Below are 20,025 nucleotides of genomic sequence, written 5' to 3'. Positions count from 1 at the left end.
TGATTATTTTCCCCCACGTAGTGAACTTTCTCACTCCCAGTCTGCTATCAAGCAAAGACATTGAAAAGCTCTTGCTTTTAACGAGAAATTAACTCAATGCCTACGACTGAACTCATTTAGACAAATTCTCCTCCATGTCAGGACGAATGTTTATCCCTCAGCCAACATCATTACAGATTATTCAATCATTGTGTTTCTGGGAGCTTTCTGTGCACATTTTGGCCGCTGTATTTTCTAGTGTTTGTTTGCGATGTACCATGCTACACTGTCAGCTGATGAAGGTGTTTTACAAACACAATCCTTCAGGATCTTGATCAATTGGGCCAATGGGCTGATGAATGCAGATGGAGTTTAATTTAGATAAATACAAGGTGATGCATTTTGGTAGATTGAACCAGGGCAGGACTTACTCAGTTAATGGTCGGGCATTGGGGAGAGTTACAGAACAAAAAGACCTAAGGGTACGGTTCATAGCTCCTTGAAAGTGGAGTCACAGATGGACAGAGTGGTGAAGAAGGCATTCGGCATGCTTGGTTTCATTGGTCAGAATATTGAATGCAGGAGTTGGGATGTCTTGTTGAAATTGTACAAGACATTGGTAAGGCCACACTTGGAATACTGTGTACAGTTCTGGTCATCCTATTATAGAAATGATATTATTAAACTAGAAAGAGCGCAGAAAAGATTTACTAGGATGCTACCGGGACTTGATGAGTTATAAGAAGAGGCTGGATAGACTGGGACTTTTTTCTCTGGAGTGTAGGAAGCTGAGGGGAGTTTTATAGAGGTCTATAAAATAATGAGGGGCATAGACAAGATAGATAGTCAATATCTTTTCCCAAAGGTAGGGGTGTCTAAAACTAGAGGGCATAGGTTTAAGGTGAGAGGGGAGAGATACAAAGAATCTAGAGGGTGATGAGTGTCAGGAACAAGCTGTCAAAGGTAGTAGTAGAGGCAGGTACAATTTTGTCACTTAAAAAGCATTTAGACAGTTACATGGGTACGATGGGTATAAAGGGCCAAATGTGGGCAATTGGGATTAGCTTAGTGGTGAAAGCTGGATGGCATGGACAATTTGGGCAGGGCAAAGAGGTGGTGGGAGGGCGGGTGGGTGGATGGAAGTGGGGATGGCGAGATGGGGGGATGGGAGTCGATGGATGGGTGGGTGGGGAGGGTGGGGTAGGGGTGTGCAGGGGCGAGGTTGGAGGGTTGGGGGGAGGTTGCTTCCTCTGTCCTTGGCCCTTCCAGCTGCTCAGTGACTGTTGTGCATTTTTCCAGGTGCGATGGATCCCTTCCTGGTTCTTCACCAGCTCAGGTGTAACGGTGTCCTTGAAGGAATCCGTATTTGCCGGAAAGGCTTCCCAAACAGAGTACTCTATGCTGATTTCAAGCAGCGGTAAGAATAGGCTGTGTGGAAGCACATGGAAACACCCTGACCCCTCAAATAGTAACAGCTTGAAATAGCAGCGCAACTGTGGGCCTTTTACACACTCACTGACATCATAGCCATTCTGGGATATGTCCTGACCTCCTAGTGACAAGGCCTGTCTTAGTCCCGGGGGAACGGGCACCTCTTTGTCACCTTTGCCCTTTGATAACATTAAATATGTCTCTGGGAATGAGTTGGCCTTTCTGGCTGATCCACCATGAATCTTCCAGGGATTGTAACTTTGAACTTCCTTATCACATGCAATCAAAAAGGCCTGATAAAACAGCAGAATAAATTTGCTGAAACGCACCTTCTGGGAGAGTTAAACTGCCAAGAAATATTTAAGATGGAATTTTACCTGATGAGTTATATCTCATCACCAGTTTGAGCTGGAACCCTCATGGAAAGTTGCTGAAGAATGTTTAGTCAATGGAAAGATAGGTTTGAGGAACTGTGTAGCTGCTCCTGCTCCTGTGACACAGTTAAGGATTATCTAGTTACCCCCCTCAGCTGTATGCAGGAGAATGTCGGAAAATAAAGTCAGTAAATCCTCCTGAGCAATAACAGGAGCCCTGAGACCCAAACAAGAGGGATCATTGATCCTGAATATTCTCACCAAACTCTTCATTAAACTGAGTCTTCTGCAGAGCTGAAGAAATGATGAAGAACGGAGGTGTTTTTTATTGAGAAATTGGAGCTTAACGCTAACACAGAATAAGGAGCAGGACTCAAAACAATAGCAGCAAAGGTGAAATAATTTGAGGAGTGGGTGCAGGGGCAAAAGAGAGGAGATTGCACGAGGTGAAGCAATGCTTAAATTTCAGGTGCTGGAATTGAGCTAAAATGAAGCAAAGTCCAGCAAGGATTTTCCAACTCTTTCAACAGGCAGGAATAGCAGAGTTATTACAGAGGTTGCGAATTGATAAGAGATCAGCACCAAATGAGGAATGACTGAGGATGCTGAGGGACGTGAGAGTGGAAGTTGTGGAGCTTCCAGCCATAATCTTCTAAACTTTCTTAGATAAAGGAGTATTGTCAGAGCACTGGAGAATCAACAAATCTTGTTGCTAGATTTATCTTTACAGCACCACAGGTCAATCAGTTTAATCTCATTCTGGGAAAATGTTCCAAGACCATAATCTGGGACAAATTAGCAGTTATTTATCAAATGTGGATTTATCAAGGAAAGCTTGTCAAGCCTCCTCAGAATCCTTTCTGTTTTAATAAAATCACCTCACATTCATTTAAATTCCACTGAGTATCGGCCAACCTGCTCAATTTTCTCCTTAAGACAAATGTCTTTAACGCAAGAGTAGCCCAGTTAATGTCCTCAAACTGCCTCCAAAGTGAATATATCTTTCCTTAAGTAAGACCAAAACAACACAATGATCCTGGAGCGCTCTCACTAATGTGCTAGGCTTCTCCCAAGCATTTCCCCCCTCACTTCACCTAATTGTATCCCTCTGCAGACATTTCCCCCCCTAACACAATGAGCCCTTATCTAGTGGGATAAACTTTTATCAAAAGGCATGGTATCAAATGCCTTTTGGAAATCCAAATCCATCACATCTACAGGATCCCCTTTATTTGACCCACTTGCTACAATCTCAAAGGACCCGAATAAATTTGTCAAACATGATTTTCCTTTCACAAAACCATGTTGATTCTGTTTGGTGGGTTATAATTTTCTCAATGTCTCTGGTACTTCCTCCTTAATAATGGATTCTAGCAATTTCCCTACAGCAGACGTTAGGTTAACTGGTCTGTTGTTTCCTGCTTCCTTTCTCCCTCCTTTTCTTTTGGAGGTTATATTTGTGGTTTTCCAATCTGCATGGATATTTCCTGCATTGACAAAGATTACAACTAATGAATCCATGAGCTCTACAACCCCTTCCTCTAAAACCCAAGGATGTAGGTCATCAGATCCAGCTGTTAATCCTGTTTGCTTCCCGAATGCTTACTCTCTGCTGACCATTATTCTGTGTTTTGCTTTTCCTTTTGCCCACTGATTTTCTAATTTCCTTGGGATTTCTTTGTGTTTCTACTGTGAGGACAAATACAAAATTCTTGTTAAAAGTCTCTGCCACTTCCTCATTTCCCATTATTAATTTTCCAATCCTCTGAAGTTTACCAGACTGTTTTTACTGTTTGTTTTTATATTTCTTGCTAGTTTGCTCTCAGATTCATGTTTCTTCCTCTATTATTTTCTTTCCACAAGGCTGGCAGCACAGTCTGCCTGAGGAAGAGCTGCGTTCTGGATCTGCCCTCAGATGCCCTGAGTTCCCTTTTCACTTTTTGTCTTAAAGATCCCATGGCCCAATTGGCAGAATGAGGAGGAACACTCTGCCTCAAACAAAGCCCAGCATTTCACTGGGGCTGATTGCCAACATAACAGCTGCACATCACAATGTGTAACTTGGAAATGTAAAGATATAAGCTGGAATTCTCATTGGGATTTCCCTGTCCCACTGCTTTGAACAGAGATGTGATGAAGTACCAAGTTCTCCATTCTCGCTGGCAGTAGCAGCAGGCGGTGAGACCGGAAAATCCCAGCCATTATTTACATTCTTTTTATCTCATTGTTTAGTGTGGTAGGTTTGCGTAACGGGACAAGAGCCTGGTCTCACATCCTTATTATCTTCCCTTGCTACATTTTCAGCTATCGTATCCTGAACCCGGCTGCGGTGCCTGAGGACAAGTTTGTCGACAGCAGAAAAGCAACTGAGAAATTGTTGGGGTCTCTCGACATCGATCACACTCAATACAGGTTTGGTCACACAAAGGTAAGAAAAGGATACATTTATATCATAGATCTTTGAAACCCCATCTCAGGGATTGATTTACACCAATAAATCTGCTTCAATATTACAAATACTATTTGGGGAATTTTAATTCTTAACTGTAATTCTTTTTATAAAAGATAATAATCTTATAAAAGGTAATAAAGATCTGTTCTCCTCCTTGCAATGTTTACCTTCTGATTCCCTTTCTGATCCCTTGTGCTAATATTTTCATTTTTTAATGTATTATTTGAATTGAAATGTATGTCTCTGCAGCTCTCACTGTCCTAAGACAGAGGGGATGAGGTTTGTGGGATAAACCTGAACCCCACACCAGTACCCCCACCCCAACACCTCCATCTCACCAGACACCAGCTCTGAACCAGAACATCAGCAGAAGTAGGAGATCAGACCCTGGAAAGTGGACCCTTTCCTCTCAAAACAGCCCCCATCCTGAGACAACCCCCAGGCTAATGGCTCAAACATTGGTAGACTGAGCGATTCATCCACTTCCTGAATCATAAAGAAACAATTCTCCAAGATGTAAACTGCAGCTTGGCTGATGTATAGCAAAGACACTGTGATCAGAGCTAATTGGAGAGGAAGATCCCACTAATTATGACAAAGTGAGATGTGCGAGAGAAACATTATTATTGCTGAAGTTTGGTAACTGAGCAGTAAAATTTGCAACATGTGAGATGTGAGCTTTATAAGGTGAATAAAATCTTGTTCTGCGATACCGGCCTGTCAAAACCAACACTGAGCACGTAAATGCCTCTCTACCAATCAAAACCAACCTCCACCAGGTAAATGCTTTCCCTGCCAATCAAAACCAACCTTGACCAGGTAAATGCCCTCTCTACCAATCAAAACCAACCTCCACCAGGTAAATGCTCTCCCTGCCAATCAAAACCAACCTTGACCAGGTAAATGCCCTCTCTACCAATCAAAACCAACCTCCACCAGGTAAATGCTTTCCCTGCCAATCAAAACCAACCTCCACCAGGTAAATGCTCTCCCTGCCAATCAAAACCAACCTTGACCAGGTAAATGCCCTCTCTACCAATCAAAACCAACCTCCACCAGGTAAATGCCCTCTCTACCAATCAAAACCAACCTCCACCAGGTAAATGCCCTCTCTACCAATCAAAACCAACCTCCACCAGGTAAATGCCTCTCTACCAATCAAAACCAACCTCCACCAGGTAAATGCCCTCTCTACCAATCAAAACCAACCTCCACCAGGTAAATGCCCTCTCTACCAATCAAAACCAACCTCCACCAGGTAAATGCCTCTCTACCAATCAAAACCAACCTCCACCAGGTAAATGCCTTCCCTGCCAATCAAATCCAACCTTCACCAGGTAAATGCCCTCTCTACCAATCAAAACCAACCTTGACCAGGTAAATGCTCTCCCTGCCAATCAAAACCAACCTCCACCAGGTAAATGCTCTCCCTGCCAATCAAAACCAACCTCCACCAGGTAAATGCCCTCTCTACCAATCAAAACCAACCTTGACCAGGTAAATGCCCTCTCTGCCAATGAAAACCAGCCCTGAGCAGTTAAATGTTCTGTCCTGTCTCCCCCTGAACTGTGATGTTTGCTTTGTGAAATAGGTGTTCTTCAAGGCTGGTTTGTTAGGTCAGTTGGAGGAAATGCGAGACGAACGATTGGCAAAGATTTTGACGATGATCCAGGCTCGAAGCCGAGGTCACTTAATGAGAATCGAATATCAGAAAATCATCGCCAGACGGTAAAACACAACTCTCAATGGAATTTCATTTTTTATTGTTTGATGGGATGTGTGTGTTCCTGACTAGACCAGCATTTATTGCCTAATTCCCTTTGAGAAGGTGGTGGTGAGCTGCCTTCTTGAACCCTGACAGTCCATGCGATGTAGGTACACCCACAATGCTGTCAGGGAGGGAGTTCCAGGCTCTTGACCCAGCGACAGTGAAGGAACGGCGATATATTTCCAAGTTGGAATGGTGAGAGACTCAGAGGGGAACCTCCAGGTGGAGGTGTTCCCAGGTATCTGCTGCCCTTGTCCTTCTAGATGGTAGACGTCACGGGTTTGGAAGGTGTTGCGTGAGGAGACTTGATGCATTCCTGCAGTGCATATTGAAGATGGTACACACGGCTGCCGCTGTGCGTTGGTGGTGAAGGGAATGGATGTTGAAGAAAAAGTGCCTATCAAGTGGGCTATTGAGAATGAGACAGTCACACATTTACCACCCCTATCTAGGGAGTGAATATTATATAAAAACAAGTAGCGATCTCTGTGAAAGCATTGAGCTGGATCGAGATGAATGGATTGAGGAGCAACACAAGGAGAGAATGAAGCTATTCAGCCTTTTGAGGCTTTTCCACTATTCAATAAGTTCCTGGCTAATCTGTGATCTATCTCGATAAACCTCCCTTCCCCAAATCCCCTGATAGCTTTGGATAGCAAAAAGCTACCAGCCTTAAATTTAAAATTGCCAATTAATCGAGTATCGATTGCCGTATCCTGCTAAAAGGCGGGAGAAAGGGGATGAGAAAAATATCAGCCATGATCGATGGGCCGAGTGACCTAATTCTGTTCCTATATCTTATGGTCTTATAATCTTTGCAGGAGTGAGTTCCAAACTTTCATCACGCTTTGTGTGTAGAAATGTTTTCCAATTTCACTCCTGTTAGGTCTGCCTTTGATTTTAGATCCTGAGCCTTGTCCTGTTCTCCCAGCCAGTGGAACTAGTTTTTCGCTTTCCATCCTATTTGCAGATAAGCTTCAATCAGATCACATTTCTCAATTTTAGGGAACACAACCCAACTTTGTGTGATTTCTCTTTAAATTTGACTCTTGCAGTCCAGGTATCATTCTGGTCTAGGGATTTTCACAGTAGCTTCATTGCATTGTTAATGTGAGCCGACTTCTGACTAATAGATAAATAAACTTTAAATCTACACTTTACTCCCTCCAAGAACAATATCTCCTTCCTAGGCTATGGTGCTCAGAGCAGCCTCATTAACTCTGGGTGTGGGCCTGACCAGGGTTTTGTGCAACTGAAGCATAACTTCTTGTATTGTAACCCTCTAGACAGAAAGAGCAGCATTCCTGTCACCACTCTGGTCATTTTCTGAAACTGAACTCTCCGTTTTATTTGAACCTCCTGTTTTGAGCTTCCCACCATTTCTGTCTCTCACATTGAAGCCTTTACAGTTGATTCACATTTTCCTTTTCAAACACTTTGTCACATTATGATCAATATTTGATAAATGTTCCTGCATTGTTAGACTCTTAACTAAATCCGTTCATATTCATTACTAAATGTAATAAACCAATGGATTATTGACATTAGAATATGAGTAGGTCATTTGGCCCATTGAGCCTACTCTGCATTTAAAGCAGATCATAGTTGATCATCTGTCTCAACACCCCTTTTCCCCACTATCTCCACATGTCTTGGTATCTAGAAATCTGCCAATTTCTGTTTTGAATATGCTCAATGATTTTTCACAGCACTTTTGAATGAAGAAATTTCTCAGCTAATCTTAAATGATCCGCCTCTTGTTCTGAGACTGTATATTGAACAAGACTCATCAGCCAAAGGAAACATCTACGATATCCTGTCATTCTTCAAAACTCTAGGGAATATGGACACAGTGAACTCATTCTTCTTATAAAGTAGCCCCACCATCCCAGGAATTGGTCTGGTGGATCTTTGCCAAGTTTAAGTTTATTTTGTTAGTGTAACAAGTAGGCTTACATTAACAATACAATGAAGTTACTGTGAAAATCCCCGAGTCGCCACTCTTCAGCTGTTTGGATACACAGAGGGAGAATTTAGCATGGCCAATGCACCTTACCAGCATGTATTTTGGGCTGTAGAAGGAAACTGGAGCACCTGGGGGAAACCCATGCAGACATGAGGAGAACGTGCAGACCCAAGCCAGGAATTGAACCCAGATTCCTGGCGCTGTGAGGCAGCAGTGCTAACCATTGTGCCACTGTGCCGCCCGAGCCTAAAGGCCATCGTCCCATTTGCCTTCCTCATTGCTGCTGCACTAATGTGTTAGCTTTCAGTGACTGATGAATAAGGTCATGCAGATCCCTTTGGACATCAACACTTCCCAATCTCTCTCTATTAGAAATATTCTGCCTTTGAATCTCTGCTATAGTGAATAACTTCACTTATTCACATTATATTCCATGTGTCACGTTCTTGTCCATTCACTGAATCTGTCCCCGTTCCTCTTGAAGCCACCTTGCATCCTCCTCACAACCAAATTCCATCCAGTTTGATATCATCAGCAAATGTTGCTATTGGTCCTCACATCCTAGTCTTGATCTAGATTGTGCTATCGATTAATAATGGGTTTATTCTAAAGTTAGTTGGAGTTATATTGGTCAGGGATTAAAGCAATGTCAATAAAATGAATTTGCAGTTCTGATTTATGTTGGAACCAGGGACGCATTGCTTGTTATTCAGTGGAACATCCGTGCTTTCAATGCTGTGAAGAATTGGTCTTGGATGAAGCTTTTCTTCAAGATTAAGCCTCTGCTAAAGAGTGCTGAGACTGAGAAAGAGATGGCCAATCTGAAGGATGAATTCATGAAGTTGAAGGAGGCACTGGTGAAATCTGAGGCCAAACGCAAGGAGCTCGAGGAGAAGCAAGTCAGTCTGATTCAGGAGAAGAATGACCTGGCCCTTCAGCTGCAAGCGGTAAGACCCAGAGTTAGCCCGTCCCATCGCTCCACCATCGCTGGGCATGCTCCTCATATAGCACATTCTCAGTGGGTATGGCCTTATCTCTGCACAGCGCAGGGACAAGGAAGTCAGCCTGGGTTACTAAATACAATTTGAACTTTTAGTACCGGTGAGAATTCAGTGACAGTGAATCAAATATTTGCTGTATGTCGTGTGGAAAAGAGCAGCTTTGATAGGAAGCCAGGCAGGAATGTGTGTTGTGAGGAAGATGTAAAGCGGTTACAGAAGAATTTGGACAGACTTAGTGAGTGGGCGAGAACACAACAGATGAAAAATGTGAGGTGATGCATTTTGGTAGAAGGAACAGGTGTATTTCTTAAATGATAGAAAATTAAAAAGTGTTGGGTATCCTTGTCCTTAAGTCACTGAAAGCTAATGTGCAGATGCAGTAAGTTATTAGGAAGGCTAATGGAATACTAGCCTTTATCGAAAGGGATTTGAGTACAGGAATGGTGGGGTTTTGCTTTGGATGTCTGGCGTTTTGGTTAGACCACACCGGAAGCACTGTGTACAGTTTTGGTCTCCTTACCTCAAAGGATATTATTTCTATAGAGCAACAAAAGTTCCCTAGATTAGTTCCGGGGATGATGGGACTATGAAGAGAGATTGGGAAACTGGGCTGTATCCTATGGAGTTTTGAAGAATGAGAGGTGATCTCATTGGAACCTACAAAATACTCAAAGGAACAGACAGGGTACAGGCAGGGAAGATGCTTCCCCTGCTTGGAGCGTCTAAAACCTGGGGGCACAATTTCAAATTAAGGGAATTGTCACTTGGGACTGATTTGGAGAATTTCTTTTACTCGGGCAGTTGTGAATCTTTGGAATTCTCTGCCTCGGAGGGCTGTGGAAGCTCCAGCACTGTGTGTGTTTAAAACAGAGATTGATAGATTTCAGAATAGCAGTGAGTTAAAGAGATATGGGGATAGTGTAGGAAAGGCATTGAAGTGTCCAATCAGTCATGATCATATTGAATGGCAGAGCAGGTTTGATGGCCAACTCCTGCTCCTATGTTCAGAGCAGTTCAGAAAGAATGAGAGGGTGGGAAGGTTAACCAGGATGTGGTTTCTATCTGTAGGAACAAGACACTCTCGCTGACGCAGCAGAGCGATGCGACCTCCTGATCAAAGCAAAGATCCAGTTGGAGGCAAAGGTGAAAGAACTGACGGAACGACTGGATGATGAGGAGGAGATGAATGCTGAACTGACTGCTAAAAAACGCAAACTAGAGGATGAGTGCGCAGAGCTGAAGAAAGACATTGATGATCTTGAAATCACGTTGGCTAAAGTGGAAAAGGAGAAACATGCAACAGAGAATAAGGTAAAATCACAACAGCAGCAAGAACAGATTCCACTTTGTCTCTTCCCCATGTCAGTCTCTCACTTCTCCACGGCACAGACACTTTCCTGTCATCCCCCTGCCTTATGCCCCACCCAACTGCACCCCAGCCCAATCCAAACCCCACCCAGCCTCCACACACACCACCCAGCATTCTGTACCCCACCTCAGCCCACCATCCTCCACCAGTACTGTACCCCAGTGTTATACAGTGACAGACCCGTCCCCACCAGTACTGTACCCCAGTGTTATACAGTGACAGACCCGTCCCCACCAGTACAGTATCCCAGTGTTATACAGTGACAGACCTGTCCCCACCAGTACAGTACCCCAGTGTTATACAGTGACAGACCCGTCCCCACCAGTACTGTACCCCAGTGTTACACAGTGACAGACCCGTCCCCACCAGTACTGTACCCCAGGGTTATACAGTGACAGACCCGTCCCCACCAGTACTGTACCCCAGTGTTACACAGTGACAGACCCCGTCCCCACCAGTACTGTACCCCAGTGTTACACAGTGACAGACCCCGTCCCCACCAGTACTGTACCCCAGTGTTATACAGCGACAGACCTGTCCCCACCAGTACTGTACCCCAGTGTTGTACAGCGAGAGACCCGTCCCCACCAGTACTGTATCCCAGTGTTATACAGCGACAGACCTGTCCCCACCAGTACTGTACCCCAGTGTTGTACAGCGAGAGACCCGTCCCCACCAGTACTGTATCCCAGTGTTATACAGTGACAGACCCGTCCCCACCAGTACTGTACCCCAGTGTTATACAGCGACAGACCTGTCCCCAACAGTACTGTACCCCAGTGTTATACAGTGACAGACCCGTCCCCACCAGTACAGTACCCCAGTGTTATACAGTGACAGACCCCGTCCCCACCAGTACTGTACTACAGTGTTATACAGTGACAGACCTGTCCCCACCAGTACTGTACCCTAGTGTTATACAGTGACAGACCCGTCCCCACCAGTACAGTACCCCAGTGTTATACAGTGACAGACCCGTCCCCACCAGTACTGTACCCCAGTGTTATACAGTGACAGACCCGTCCCCACCAGTACTGTACCCCAGTGTTATACAGTGACAGACCCGTCCCCCCCAGTACTGTACCCCAGTGTTATACAGTGACAGACCCGTCCCCACCAGTACTGTACCCCAGTGTTACACAGTGACAGACCCGTCCCCACCAGTACTGTACCCCAGTGTTATACAGTGACAGACCCGTCCCCACCAGTACTGTACCCCAGTGTAATACAGTGACAGACCCGTCCCCCCCAGTACTGTACCCCAGTGTTATACAGCGACAGACCCGTCCCCACCAGTACTGTACCCCAGTGTTATACAGTGACAGACCCGTCCCCACCAATACAGTACCCCAGTGTTATACAGCGACAGACCCGTCCCCACCAGTACTGTACCCCAGTGTTACACAGTGACAGACCCGTCCCCACCAGTACTGTACCCCAGTGTTATACAGTGACAGACCCGTCCCCACCAGTACTGTACCCCAGTGTTATACAGTGACAGACCCGTCCCCACCAGTACTGTACCCCAGTGTTATACAGAGACAGACCCGTCCCCACCAGTACTGTACCCCAGTGTAATACAGTGACAGACCCATCCCCACCAGTACTGTACCCCAGTGTTATACAGAGACAGACCCGTCCCCACCAGTACTGTACCCCAGTGTAATACAGTGACAGACCCATCCCCACCAGTACTGTACCCCAGTGTTATACAGAGACAGACCCGTCCCCACCAGTACTGTACCCCAGTGTAATACAGTGACAGACCCATCCCCACCAGTACTGTACCCCAGTGTTATACAGCGACAGACCCGTCCCCACCAGTACTGTACCCCAGTGTAATACAGTGACAGACCCATCCCCACCAGTACTGTACCCCAGTGTTATACAGAGACAGACCCGTCCCCACCAGTACTGTACCCCAGTGTAATACAGTGACAGACCCATCCCCACCAGTACTGTACCCCAGTGTTATACAGTGACAGACCCGTCCCCACCAGTACTGTACCCCAGTGTTTTGCCTGTTGATTCAGATTGTTAACTTGTAAATCTTGACAGGATAATGAAACATCTTTCTCTCTCTGTCTGTCTTTTCAAACCTGCATCAGTTTACAGTGATAAACCGAAGGTTGCCGACAATCTTTTGACCCCGTTGTGAGTTACTGGTAATTCATTGTGAAATTTCTAGGTTAAAAATCTTACCGAAGAAATGGCTTCTCTGGATGAAACCATTGTTAAGCTGACAAAGGAGAAGAAAGCTCTTCAGGAAGCGCATCAACAAACTCTGGAAGACCTTCAGGCTGAGGAGGACAAGGTTAACACACTGACCAAGGCCAAGGCCAAACTGGAGCAACAGGTTGATGATGTGAGTGAAACTTCCAGATTCATTCAGAATGCTGAGGTGTTGCATCACGGGGAGAGGGTTCACACAGATAGATTCTTTCGCCACCTTCTCAAGGCTCTTCACAGAGATCAACAACAAATCTCAATGAGAAATAGTGAGATTCCAGGTGTTAATCTCTGCACTAACCTGTGGGTGTGGGTGGGGGACACTGGGCGGTTTGGGGCATTTGGAAGGGGGCTGGGCTTTTAGATCCAGGGGTGTTTGGGATTTGGGGCATTCAGGATGATTGGGATTTGGGATGTTCGAGGTGGGGATGGTGGGGGGCTGGGTTTGTTGATGATCTGTATGAGTCTCAGCTCCTTTACCCAGCAGTAGGGTTTCTCAGAAAGTAGGATCGCACCCCCCCCCGACTTCCACACGCCCCTGTCCTGACCCCTCCAACACCCCCCGCCCCCAAATTCCCCACAATTTTCTTTGATGCTTGAAGCACAAATTCCACCAATCAGAAGCTGTGTCCCTCCTCTCTTTGAGGCGATTGGAAGGCTGGAGTAGAAAATTCCAGAGGTCTTGATGTGGGATCCACTTGCCCCTCCATTCCCATCCGATTGGAGACAGACTGACGATCATTCCCAGCCAAGCCTGTCATTGAGGTGATGACACTGAGACAGGACTCCCTCCTCCATGCAATATATCCATGATCTTTCTAGCTGAAGTGCGCTTAAACCTTGATTATTGTGTGTCTGCCTCTAACCAATTCCCTTTCGTTTCCATGGCAGTTGGAAGGCTCATTGGAACAAGAGAAAAAAGTCCGGATGGACCTGGAACGAGCCAAGCGGAAACTAGAGGGAGATTTGAAGCTGACACACGAGTCTGTAATGGACTTGGAGAATGATAAGCAACAGCTGGAGGAGAGACTGAAGAAGTGAGTACACACTGTCCCTGTGCACACCGTCCCTGTGCACACCGTCCCTGTACACACCGTCCCTGTACACACCGTCCCTGTGCACACCGTCCCTGTGCACACCGTCCCTGTGCACACCGTCCCTGTACACACCGTCCCTGTACACACCGTCCCTGTACACACCGTCCCTGTGCACACTCTCACTGTACACACTGTCCCTGTGCACACTGTCCCTGTGCACACCGTCCCTGTACACACCGTCCCTGTACACACCGTCCCTGTACACACCGTCCCTGTGCACACTGTCCCTGTGCACACTCTCACTGTACACACTGTCCCTGTACACACTGTCCCTGTGCACACTGTCCCTGTGCACACTGTCCCTGTGCACACCGTCCCTGTGCACACCGTCCCTGTGCACACCGTCCCTGTGCACACCGTCCCTGTACACACCGTCCCTGTACACACCGTCCCTGTGCACACTCTCACTGTACACACTGTCCCTGTACACACTGTCCCTGTGCACACTGTCCCTGTGCACACTGTCCCTGTGCACATTGTCCCTGTACACACTGTCCCTGTGCACACTGTCCCTGTGCACACTGTCCCTGTGCACATTGTCCCTGTACACACTGTCCCTGTACACACTGTCCCTGTACACACTGTCTCTGTACACACTGTCCCTTTACACACTGTCTCTGTTGACACTGTCCCTGTACACACTGTCCCTGTACACACTGTCCCTGTACACACCGTCCCTGTACACACCGTCCCTGTACACACCGTCCCTGTGCACACTCTCACTGTACACACTGTCCCTGTACACACTGTCCCTGTGCACACTGTCCCTGTGCACACTGTTCCTGTGCACACTGTTCCTGTGCACACTGTCCCTGTGCACACCGTCCCTGTGCACACCGTCCCTGTGCACATTGTCCCTGTACACACTGTCCCTGTGCACACTGTCCCTGTGCACACTGTCCCTGTGCACATTGTCCCTGTACACACTGTCCCTGTACACACTGTCCCTGTACACACTGTCTCTGTACACACTGTCTCTGTTGACACTGTCCCTGTACACACTGTCCCTGTACACACTGTCCCTGTGCACACTGTCCCTGTACACACTGTCCCTGTACACACTGTCCCTGTACACACTGTCCCTGTGCACACTGTCCCTGTACACACTGTCCCTGTACACACTGTCCCTATTGACATTGTCCCTGTTGACACTGTCCCTGTGCACACTGTCCCTGTGCACACTCTCACTGTACACACTGTCCCTGTGCACACTGTCCCTGTACACACTGTCCCTGTGCATACTGTCCCTGTACACACTCTCACTGTACACACTGTCCCTGTACACACTGTTGCTGTACACACTGTCCCTGTGCACACTGTCCCTGTGCACACTGTCCCTGTACACACTGTCCCTATTGACATTGTCCCTGTTGACACTGTCCCTGTGCACACTGTCCCCGTACACACTGTCCCTGTGCACACTGTCCCTGTGCACACTGTCCCTGTACACACTGTCCCTATTGACATTGTCCCTGTTGACACTGTCCCTGTGCACACTGTCCCCGTGCACACTATCCCTGTGCACACTGTCCCTGTGCACACTGTCCCTGTACACACTATCCCTGTACACACTGCCCCTGTACACACTCTCACTGTACACACTGTCCCTGTGCACACTGTCCCTGTACACGCTGTCCCTGTACACACTGTCCCTGTGCACACTCTCACTGTACACACTGTCCCTGTACACATTGTCACTGTAGACACTCAGTCATGACTTTCCAAAGAAAGTTTCAGAGAAAAAGTTTGAAAGATTTTGGGAAAAGCGCTGAGTTGTTCTTGCAGAAAACTCACTTCTTGTCTTGTTCCCGGTGAAAGAAAACTGGTATTTCCAGTAACCTCTCGAATTGAAGGGGCTATCATGACTTTGTAACAACAGGAGTCTCGTATAGTTCCTTCTGGATCTCTAATTGGTGACTTTCGATCTTGGTAGTTAGATCCACAACATGGAATCAGGATTCCCTCACAAGATTCCTGAACATTTAGATTCAACTCTTTAAACTCAAGAAGAGACAAAAGTTAAACCGTCTTCCAGCAGCTTGGAGAAGAAAATAAAAAAGTAAAATGCTAGGTGTTCTTAGCAGGTCTGGCAGTGTCTGTGGAGCGAGAAACTGAGTTAATGTTTTAGGTCAAACCTTTCATCAGAAAAGTTATTAATGTTGGATGTCCTGGTGAAGGCTGATCGATCTGAACATTAACTGTTTCTCTCTCCGCAGACATTGCCAGAGCCACTGAATTGTTCCAGCATTTTCTGTTTCTGTTTCATATTTTCAGCATCTGCAGTAATTTGTTTCTTGTTGTTGAAAGGCGCGGAGATTTGATAGAATTGTTTAAAAATCCTGATGGGTTTTGACAAGAGTAAATGAGAAACTATTTCCAAAGGTCTGAGAGTCTGTAACCAGAGGGACAATTATTGAAGAAGCAGAGATAAACATTGAGATTTTTTACTCAGTGAGTTGTGATCTGGAAGGACAGTGGAAGCAGATTCAATAAGAACTCGCAAAAGGAAGTTTGATAAATTGTTCAAAAGGACTATGGGGAATGGGGCAGTACAGGTGTAATGGGCCAAATGGCCTGTGATTGACTTATGCAGCAAATGTGTGCGGAGGTCCCTGATATCAGTCAACCCGCCTGCTGACCTCTCGTGGCTCATGTGTCTCTTCCACAAGAACATTAAGCTTATCTCATTGTCTCCATGATTAAAAATCTGAATAACTTACTCCTGAGATTCAATTCACACGTGACAGGTGAACAAAACAGAGCAAAAACATAGGGAACTGCAGCAAAGAGATTAGGATGAGAGATTAATTCATTCCCAAACACATCACAGTCAGTTTTTGAAGTGTTAGTCACTGGATTCTCCACACTCAGGCTGTGAACACAAGTAAACAGAAACAACAAGGCCACACGGAATCTAATCACCCAAAGCAGACAGAGAGCCACTGACTTGAACAAACATCTGCTTTGCTTTTTACAGGAAGGATTTTGAAATAAGTCAGTTAAATTCGAAGATTGAGGATGAGGGAGCTCTGGTAGCCCAACTCCAGAAGAAGATTAAAGAATTGCAGGTAGGTTGGTGCAGCTTGGGAAAATCTTCAATCAGCAATCGCACCGATCATTCCGAGGCCAGCGTGAGATTGAGGCTGGAGCAGGAACCCTGACCTCTTCATTGCCAATGGGACGCTGCATTGGTTCTCAAAATAAAAGCTGTTTCAGGCTGATCTTTCATCTCTGTGGTCAGGTATATTAGTGTACCCCACTCCCTCTATTCCATATACACGAGTGTACCCCACTCCCTCTATTCCATATACACGAGTGTACCCCACTCCCTCTATTCCATATACACGAGTGTACCCCATTCCCTCTATTCCATATACACGAGTGTACCCCACTCCCTCTATTCCATATACACGAGTGTACCCCACTCCCTCTATTCCATATACACGAGTGTACCCCACTCCCTCTATTCCATATACACGAGTGTACCCCACTCCCTCTATTCCATATACACGAGTGTACCCCACTCCCTCTATTCCATATACACGAGTGTACCCACTCCCTCTATTCCATATACACGAGTGTACCCCATTCCCTCTATTCCATATACACGAGTGTACCCACTCCCTCTATTCCATATACACGAGTGTACCCCACTCCCTCTATTCCATATACACGAGTGTACCCCATTCCCTCTATTCCATATACACGAGTGTACCCCACTCCCTCTATTCCATATACACGAGTGTACCCCACTCCCTCTATTCCATATACACGAGTGTACCCCATTCCCTCTATTCCATATACACGAGTGTACCCCACTCCCTCTATTCCATATACACGAGTGTACCCACTCCCTCTATTCCATATACACGAGTGTACCCCACTCCCTCTATTCCATATACACGAGTGTACCCCATTCCCTCTATTCCATATACACGAGTGTACCCCACTCCCTCTATTCCATATACACGAGTGTACCCCACTCCCTCTATTCCATATACACGAGTGTACCCCATTCCCTCTATTCCATATACACGAGTGTACCCCACTCCCTCTATTCCATATACACGAGTGTACCCCACTCCCTCTATTCCATATACACGAGTGTACCCCACTCCCTCTATTCCATATACACGAGTGTACCCCACTCCCTCTATTCCATATACACGAGTGTACCCCACTCCCTCTATTCCATATACACGAGTGTACCCACTCCCTCTATTCCATATACACGAGTGTACCCACTCCCTCTATTCCATATACACGAGTGTACCCCACTCCCTCTATTCCATATACACGAGTGTACCCCACTCCCTCTATTCCATATACACGAGTGTACCCACTCCCTCTATTCCATATACACGAGTGTACCCCACTCCCTCTATTCCATATACACGAGTGTACCCCACTCCCTCTATTCCATATACACGAGTGTACCCCAACCCCTCTATTCCATATACACGAGTGTACCCCACTCCCTCTATTGCATATACACGAGTGTACCCCACTCTCTCTATTCCATATACACGAGTGTACCCCACTCCCTCTATTCCATATACACGAGTGTACCCCACTCCCTCTATTCCATATACACGAGTGTACCCCACTCCCTCTATTCCATATACACGAGTGTACCCCACTCCCTCTATTCCATATACACGAGTGTACCCCACTCCCTCTATTCCATATACACGAGTGTACCCCACTCCCTCTATTCCATATACACGAGTGTACCCCACTCCCTCTATTCCATATACACGAGTGTACCCCAACCCCGCTATTCCATATACACGAGTGTACCCCAACCCCGCTATTCCATATACACGAGTGTACCCCACTCCCTCTATTCCATATACATGAGTGTACCCCAACCCCTCTATTCCATATACACGAGTGTAGAAACATAGAAGATAGGAGCAGGAGGAGGCCATTTGGCCCTTCAAGCCTACTCCACCATTCATCACGATCATGGCTGATCGACCAACTCAGTAGCCTAATTCTGCTTTTTCCCTGTAACCTTTGACCCCATTCGCCCCAAGTGCTATATCCAGCCACCTCTTGAATACATTCAATGTTTTGGCATCAACTACTTCCTGTGGTAATGAATTCCACAGGCTCACCACTGTCTGGGTGAAGAAATGTCTCCTCACCTCCGTCCTAAAAGGTCTACCCTGAATCCTCAGACTGTGACCCTTGGTTCTGGACTCCATTGGGAACACCCTTTCTGTATCTATCCTGTCTACAAAATGGAGAATATCAATAACAACAACTGGTATTTATATAGCACCATGAATGTAGTGAAACATCCCAGGGTGCCTGACAGGAGCAATTATTAAAGACAATTTGCCACTGAGCCACATCAGGAGACATTCAGGAAGATTAGCAAAAGCTTGGTCAAAGAGAGAGGTTGAGGAATGGAGAGCTGTTGGAACAGAATTCCAGAGCTCGGGATTAAGGTTGTTGGTTAAAACTGGAGAGGCTCAATTATAGCTCTTCCCTCAATCCTCACCCAAAAGCTGGGTTCAGGGGCTACTCTAAGGTCAGGGTTGATGAGCCATAAATGATGTTGTGAGTGATACTCGATCGCAAAAAGCAAGATTTCAATTCTCATCAACAGGCCGACCCTCCTGATCTCCAGAATCCGTCTATTTGATGGGGAAATTTTTGGTGTGGTGAATCAGAGTTCCAGGATGGCACGGTAGCACAGTGGTTAGCACTGCTGTTTCACAGCTCCAGCGACCTGGGTTCAATTCCCAGCTCAGGTCACTGTCTGTGTGGAGTTTGCACATTCTCCCCATGTCTGTGTGGGTTTTCTCCGGGTGCTCCGGTTTCCTCCCACAGTCCAAAGATGTGCAGGTTAGATTTATTGGCCATGCTAAAATTGCCCCTTAGTGTCCTGATATGCGTAGGTTAGAGGGATTAGTGGGTATAATATGTAGGGATATGGGGGTAGGGCCTGGGTAGGATTGTGGTCTGTGCAGACTCGATGGGCCGAATGGCCTCTTTCTGCACTGTAGGGTTTCTATGATTCTATTCCAGTTGTGATTGTTACTTTCTGCCCCTTTAACCAGGCTCGAATTGAAGAGCTTGAGGAGGAACTGGAAGCAGAACGAGCAGCAAGGGCCAAGGTGGAGAAGCAGAGAGCGGATGTGTCTCGGGAGCTGGAAGAGTTAAGCGAGAGGTTGGAAGAAGCAGGTGGAGCAACATCAGCACAAGTGGAGATGAACAAGAAGCGAGAAGCTGCGTTCCTGAAGCTGCGCCGTGACCTGGAGGAGGCGACGCTGCAACATGAAGCGACAGGAGCTGCCCTTCGAAAGAAGCATTCCGACACGGTGGCGGAACTGAGTGAGCAGATTGAC

At 46.4% G+C, this 20,025-nt stretch overlaps 1 protein-coding gene across 1 annotated transcript in view; it reads left to right on the top strand.

Annotated features, from left to right (window-relative positions):
- Positions 1–20,025, top strand: part of LOC145353767 (myosin-7-like) — a 119,620-nt gene that overhangs the window by 55,315 nt on the left and 44,280 nt on the right. Inside the window, exons 20-28 of the mRNA XM_080204542.1 lie at positions 1,279–1,396; positions 4,089–4,212; positions 5,828–5,964; positions 8,662–8,917; positions 10,040–10,282; positions 12,529–12,705; positions 13,461–13,606; positions 16,644–16,734; positions 19,738–20,025. The exon at positions 19,738–20,025 is cut by the window's right edge and continues 102 nt beyond it. Coding sequence (XP_080060668.1) covers positions 1,279–1,396; positions 4,089–4,212; positions 5,828–5,964; positions 8,662–8,917; positions 10,040–10,282; positions 12,529–12,705; positions 13,461–13,606; positions 16,644–16,734; positions 19,738–20,025 — 1,580 coding nt within the window. The remainder of the gene's footprint in view (positions 1–1,278; positions 1,397–4,088; positions 4,213–5,827; positions 5,965–8,661; positions 8,918–10,039; positions 10,283–12,528; positions 12,706–13,460; positions 13,607–16,643; positions 16,735–19,737) is intronic.

This window comes from Carcharhinus amblyrhynchos, chromosome 16 (assembly GCF_965287045.1).
Source record: "Carcharhinus amblyrhynchos chromosome 16, sCarAmb.v2.hapA, whole genome shotgun sequence".
NCBI lineage: Eukaryota > Metazoa > Chordata > Chondrichthyes > Carcharhiniformes > Carcharhinidae > Carcharhinus > Carcharhinus amblyrhynchos.
This window is presented reverse-complemented; position numbering and strand designations above follow the sequence as displayed.